Source organism: Sesamum indicum, linkage group LG3 (genome assembly GCF_000512975.1).
Source record: "Sesamum indicum cultivar Zhongzhi No. 13 linkage group LG3, S_indicum_v1.0, whole genome shotgun sequence".
NCBI lineage: Eukaryota > Viridiplantae > Streptophyta > Magnoliopsida > Lamiales > Pedaliaceae > Sesamum > Sesamum indicum.
The window spans coordinates 15,995,144-16,001,960 of record NC_026147.1 but is presented as its reverse complement, the minus strand read 5'-3'; the positions used below and the strand labels follow the sequence as shown (position 1 = coordinate 16,001,960).

The window sequence follows — 6,817 nt, the reverse complement described above, 5'->3', positions numbered from 1 at the left end:
TAATGGGTAATTTTCATTTTCATCCCTATATTTATCAATCAATTGCCAAGATGATCCTAATACTTTTTCAATTTTTGCAATGTCATCCTTCCTGCGACATTCCTGCCACATTTACTTTCAAATTTAGGACACTTATTAATAATTAATCAATTTATAGGAGAAAAAGAATCCTAATAGTTGATGTTTAACTAATTATCTTTATAGTTAGATCACCATAAGGGAAGTCAAAGGGGGTGCAGAGGGTCATTTTGAATATACAGTATTTTCAAAGCCCCAAGATGCAAAATTCCTAGACCAAAAAATCCACCAAATGTTATCTATACACATCGAGCATACTACATATTATTAGTTTATATTATGTTTCCCTTCAGTTTTTTCCCTTGACAATAATTTTTTGTTTTTTCTATTTAACTCTCCCAAATTAACTATGTTTGGTTTTATTTTGAAGCTATCTTTGAAATCTGGCAAAACATATCCAATATTATCATAGTTTCGTGTTTTTTTTATCTCATTTGGCATAAATACATATATATATACACATACACACACATATGTAAATATATATAAAAGATACATAATTTTATAATGAATTGATAATGAATAGTAACTTTTGTTACCCAAAACGCAACATTAAACATAAAACACTTATATATATATACATACATATATATAAATATATATATAAAAGAGATATGATTTGATAATGAATAGTAATTTTTGCTTCTCAAAACACAACATCAAACAGACAATACTTATTTTAAATTATCTTAAAAAATAAATCCAAACATACACAGTATCTCTAATACATATTTATTTATCTTTATTTCTCTCTCTCTCTCTCCACAAAATTCAACAAAACACTCAAAAAATGAATTCAAACACTATAAATGTTTTTGTACCTATGCTTGTTTCTGTCTGGTAGCATATTTATTCTTCAAATTTGAGTTTATATTAATTAATTAATGCATTAAGTTCCAGGTCAAGCCAAATATTTTACATTAATTTGCATCTGATTACAATTAATCTAAATGTGGAGTCCCCTAAATTAGAGATTTTGCATAATACAAATTTGAGGCAAATAAACCATTTCTTTTATGGTAATTAATAAGTACAGTTGCAATACTAGATTTATGTTTCAAAGGCAGTTCAATTCCCAGCAACGTACGTACACTGGAGAAACCCCTCTTTATGCAGCTGCCTGATCTCGGCAGGTAATCCACTCCATGCATGCTTGCTAGCTCTTTATTGCAGCTGGGATCCAACCCTATATCATTAGCTGCTAATGTACAAGAATTGACTGCCGTTTTTACCCTTACCTGTAAAAGTTATAAATTATATCACTTAAGACAACATTGATGAAGCTTATTGTATTTTTTAGTTATGTAATTATAGTCATTTGTCCCTTTAGAATTATAATTTATTAGGATTGTAAAACGGTAATTCGCCCTTTTTCACTTTTGTGATTTTAGAACAAAATGGCTAGAATTTTCAGGGTTGGTCAGAATTATGATGTCACTTCTCGACAAATTTCAAGAAATTCTTGCCAAATTTGTCTTAAAATCGAGAAATTTAAAAATGTTAATAACCAATTTACAACCTAATTAAACAAGTTATAGGTACAAAAAAATGTATAATTATATGACAAACCTAAATTGTACCTTGATCGTAGTAGGACACACTGTTAATTCCATTTTATTCGTATGTGAAAATATTTATAGGCAAGAAAATTAATTCCATTAACATAAAAAGACCACAATAATGTGACTCCGATCATGCACGCACTCTTAAAAAAAGAAGCTCATTGCTTTCGGCTCTTGTTAGGGAGTCATGTTATCCTTTTATCTATTAATATTTTCACAGTCGGCTTGTTGCAGTTTACCTTGATTCTGTAGCTGTTTCTGCAGTTTCAGAATTTTGTGGCGCAGGCGGGCTAAGTTGAAGCTGTATCGGTCCATGCACGTCTCTGCTAACAGTGAAACCGTAATTAGCAGCAAATCCAGTTCCATTTGCTGCACTTACATCCCTTGCACCATAAGCCTGTTGCATAAAGAGTTCAGTATTAATTAATAGTCAGAATTCGGTGATCTATGGTCAAATAAAACTGATAACGGTAATTAATATTCGCTATACTTTTATGTATAACCAAAACATTTGACATTAATGTTGTGAGCTTTAGCTAATGTTTTGGCTTTTTTTTCTGGCAGAAACAAAGACGAATATATAAAACCGTTGCACAACTGTAGTTAATTAGTATTCGTCATAATTTTTAATTTTAACTATGTAATTAACCATAACGAAAGTCATAGTTCTTTTAGTATTAATTATATAGTACGTACCTTTCTGTACAATTCCATGTTTTCTTGTTCGATGAGTTTTACCTTCTTGTACAGCTCAACGTTCTCTTGGTGGATGAAATTCCCCTGAAATGATGAACCCAATGGAGCAATAAATATTTTTGTATTTGAGTAATTATATATGTTTTGTGTAGATTCGTCATGCTTATAATTTGATGCGCATTGGAAATACTATACCTTTCTACTGAGTTCTTGAATCTCCTCAGAAAACATCTGGTCCTGCCAAGCCATAATCAGGTCATGTTTAGAGAGGAATTCAAATCGCCACACGACAAACGTATTTCTATGTGGTCCGAAAATGAATTACGCCTAAATATTAGCATAATTTCTAGTTCTTGTCGGGGAGCAAATTGTTGTGAATTGCGTATAAGGGTCAGACTCTATACTCCAACAGACATGACAGCTACAGAAATTGCTGACCTTTTTCTTGCGCACGCCGCGCAGGCTCATCTCCAGTTGGTTTTCTAATCTCTGTAAGTCTTTGACACTCAACCCATAGAGTTCTTCTCCCATCAATTGCCTGTCTCAAACTGAGTGTTAGACATACGTCGATTCTAAGACGAGGAGAGAAATTATTAAATATATCTCAGCAAATGTGCAATGGAATCTAAAGAATCGAAGTAAGGAATTTACTCTTTCTCGTAATTGCATGATATATGATATAGACAAAAATTACAATTTTTAATCATGGACGTTAAGGGAGTGGCGACCGTCGTCCTGTTAAGTAATGCATTAGTAATTTCAGTCCTAAAAATTATAATTTTGTGGCAATTTTAATCATTCCAACAAAAATGCACCAGAAATCCGCTAAAGTAATTGAGAATTTTATGAAAACTAGAATTTTTTCTTACGTGAGATTTTCTGAAAACGTTGTTAGGTAGATGAAAGAAAAACGGAATAAGTTAACCTAAGCCACCTTCGCATCCAATTGACAAAAAAATCCTAATTCCCATAAAACTCTCAGTTGCTCTGGCAGTTTTTCGATGAATTTTTCTTGAAAAGGCTAAAATTGCCGCAAAATTATAAACTGTAATATTAAAACTGCTATTGCATTATTTACAGGATGATTGTTCCCACCCCCAACATGCAGGACTAAAACTGCAATTTTACCTATACGGTGCATGCAATACCTGCTAGTGATTAGTTGAAGGATTAATTCGCATACATATGTAAATTTACTTTCTTCAATAGCAACTGATCTATAACCCGAGCATTTCAGTAGTCTCTGTGAGACATATATACACAAAAATCTTGTAACATATATATATATATATATATATATATATACACGATTGATTTCTTAGTGACAGGTTTCATTTTGATTGTAATAATGTATGTATATAAACAAGAGGTTACCGATGATTTTCTTGCAAATCCTGTAATTGTTGCCTTAAAGTTGCTGCCTCCCTTTGCCAAAACTAGAACATATAATTCAACAGATTATTAAGCATAGGGTATGTATAGAGTCCTCGCATTGTGACAGGAGTAAAGAGCAAAAGATTAAACAAAAAACCTAATTACTACAATGCTTGATATTCGATCAGTTTAAGAAACAACCTCAGAGTTTGCGCTCTTTTGCCGGATCGGTTGGGTCAAAACATAACCGAGCCTTATATTTTCGATACACATGCATATTATTAGTCTCGTCGAACTCAATTCTCTTCATTTTTCTGTGAGAACATAATGCTAGACATCAATGAGGTGTTTCCTTTGATTTTGTTTCAGATTTCAATTCTGACATAACATTCCAAATGTAGCTGTTTGATCAAGACAAACGAACTATCTTCGAATGGAATTATGCTGAACACAACATATGATTTCTCAAAACATGCATCCTATTTATCACTAGAACTGAAAAATTGCAGTACTCTTGCTACAAATATGGATACGAGGAAGAAGTGAAGAAAATGGCTCGGAGCAATATTCATGCTTGTGTTCTTTCCTGCATAATTCCATTAAAAAATAGTTCGTTCCCCTTGAAAATAGCTGGATTTTGGAATATTATGAGAAATTCACTTACTTCTATTTTCTTTATTTTTCTTCCTTTCTTTTTTACTCTTCAAGTTTATTATTACTGTAAGCTATATTTATATATTTTACAATAAATGTCTTTCGAATTACTGACGGAATTCTTATTAATGGTCTCATAACTTACAAAAAAAACACACTTATCGCCATTTCATCAAATTTGTTAATATTTTTTGACGGAAAAGGAATGTAATAAGCACGTGGCTGTAATCCACAAGGCCCAAGAGTTGATAGTTCGTGCTTATCGTGTGATATTTTCTATCAAAATACTAACGAAATTTGACGAAATGACTAAAAGTAAAAAATTTTGTAACTTATGAGACGGTTAATGAGATTCTGTAACCAATAGGACGAAAAGTATATTAATACTAAAATATAGGATGAAAATGCAATTTTCCTATACAATGGACAAAATGATATGTTACTCTTGCTGTTATGGATTAATTTTAAAAGTGTATATTAATTCAAGAAGAAAAATGATCCAAATACCAAGCCCCATGTTTAGGATTTTTGGTACTTTTTTTTCATTAATTGATGATTTGCTGTCCTTTCATTACATCAATTGGACTTTCCACATCTCTAACAGTCCAGATCGGATTTGATCAGTCGAAATTCAAGTAAATCAGACAGTAAATATAAAATATACTTGTTTCGTAATGATTGATTACAATTAAAAGAGAGTAATCAATATTCCCGAAACAAATATTATTGTAGTTACTGTATGATCAATTGGATTATGTTAAATCAAGTTTGCAGTGAAATTGCACTTTAGTGTTATAGAATATATAGTGGATTTAACACTTTTAATCCTCTACTTTATGAAATTTTCAACATAATAACAAAATTGAAAAACTCGACACATTTAGTGTAGTGATGTATGGGATTTTCAAAATAATCTCAAAATTGAGAAAACTTGACACATTAGTCCTTTGCTTTATGCTCTGAATGTGTTCAATTTTTTCAATTTTGGAATCATTTTAAAAATATCATAAAGTACAAGACTAAATGTGTCAAGTTTTTCTGATTTTAGGATCATTTTAAAAATTATGCAAAGCAGAGGATAAAAGCGTTAGACCTCCTATCCATAAGACTAAAAGTGTAATTTTTTTCCCACATTTGGACAATTTAAAGAAGAGCAAGATATCCTAATCCAACTTCAAAGTTCTTGAATCTGTGTCATTTGGGAATAAGGCTGCGGGAATGTAGTTAAAAAAATTTCTGTATGGCTACTCCACAGACAACATAAATTAACACGAACTGCTGGAACACCATGCACGATGATAAATTTGAATGGGCTGATGAAATCATATATACCTTTACCTCGGACCCTGGATTCAGCAGTTGATGATGTTCCTCTTTTGTTTTACTGTAACGCTCAATCACTGATTTCATGCTGAAGCAGTTGAACAAAAATAACCCAAAAATTATTATTAAATTTTTTTAAAAGTCAGGTTATATATCAAAATCCTGAAAAAACATGAGGGAGGTATATATATATCATATCATTTTTTGGCAGCAATTGGCAGTCACTAAGTTATAGTAAAATCAAAATCCTCATTTCATGTACTTCACACTTTACAGCAAGATGGCGAAAGATTGTGACGATACAGAATTAGAGACGAGCACGGTTTAAAAACTAAGGTAAATTAACGTCACCATCCATGATCAAATAAATCAGTGCACAAACTTAAATTTTGGTTGTGGTAAAAACCATAGACCAAAATATTTAACACGGTTCTTAGTTATGGTCAAAATATTTACAGTGATTTTTAGCTATGGCTAATTTTTCAGTCTTATCTGCTGCAACAACGGCTAATACAAGAATTGTGAAACTGTACATAATCACTATTTAATAACAATTTTTATTTTTTATGGCTATCAGGTGGAGTTGAACTAATATTAACTTAGGGTAGTGAAACAAGATGATCATGCATGAGATTTGTAAAGGAGAAGTTCCATGCTGGCGGCCAAACATGGAACAATGTTCAAGAGGAAAGCATCCCACTGATGGTAGTAAGCATCAGCACAAACAGCTTGAGATGGACATGGACGAGAATGGGAGCCATCATAAACAATGTGGTGGACAATAAAATTTGGGTACTTGCCGGGGGAAAATAAAAATTCCAAATTAAAAAGGTCATGTGCCAGTTTCCTGCAAATATAGTAGTTTACGGCGACATATAGACTTAATGTGCTAAAGTTTTATAATTATAGTACTCAATTGCAAATTTTGTAGACTTAATGTGCTACAATTTTATAATTATAGTACTCAATTGCAAATTTAAAATCGGAGAGGATCGAAAGTGTCACCCGCTATAATTACAGGACCTAAAACATATTTTCTTATTTAATGGTTCTTTTTGTTTTTTTTTAATTATTGAGCAAAATACTGTCATGGGATAATTATACTAAACATATTGAAGTTTTAAGGGTAT

The 6,817-nt window shown here is 31.7% G+C and overlaps 1 protein-coding gene across 2 annotated transcripts in view; it reads right to left on the bottom strand.

Moving 5' to 3' along the window:
• LOC105158549 (MADS-box transcription factor 23) overlaps positions 933–6,817 on the bottom strand; it is a 10,965-nt gene continuing 5,080 nt past the window's right edge. Inside the window, exons 3-9 of one of the 2 annotated variants that reach the window (XM_020692412.1) lie at positions 5,703–5,775; positions 3,711–3,772; positions 2,775–2,874; positions 2,532–2,573; positions 2,337–2,420; positions 1,880–2,037; positions 933–1,316 (exon numbers count right to left, since the gene is read on the bottom strand). In XM_020692412.1, the coding sequence (XP_020548071.1) occupies positions 1,313–1,316; positions 1,880–2,037; positions 2,337–2,420; positions 2,532–2,573; positions 2,775–2,874; positions 3,711–3,772; positions 5,703–5,775 (523 nt within the window). In that variant the 3' untranslated portion in view covers positions 933–1,312. Of the gene's footprint in view, positions 1,317–1,879; positions 2,038–2,336; positions 2,421–2,531; positions 2,574–2,774; positions 2,875–3,710; positions 3,773–5,696; positions 5,776–6,817 lie in introns of both variants that reach the window. The other variant, XM_011075332.2, reaches the window with a different exon arrangement.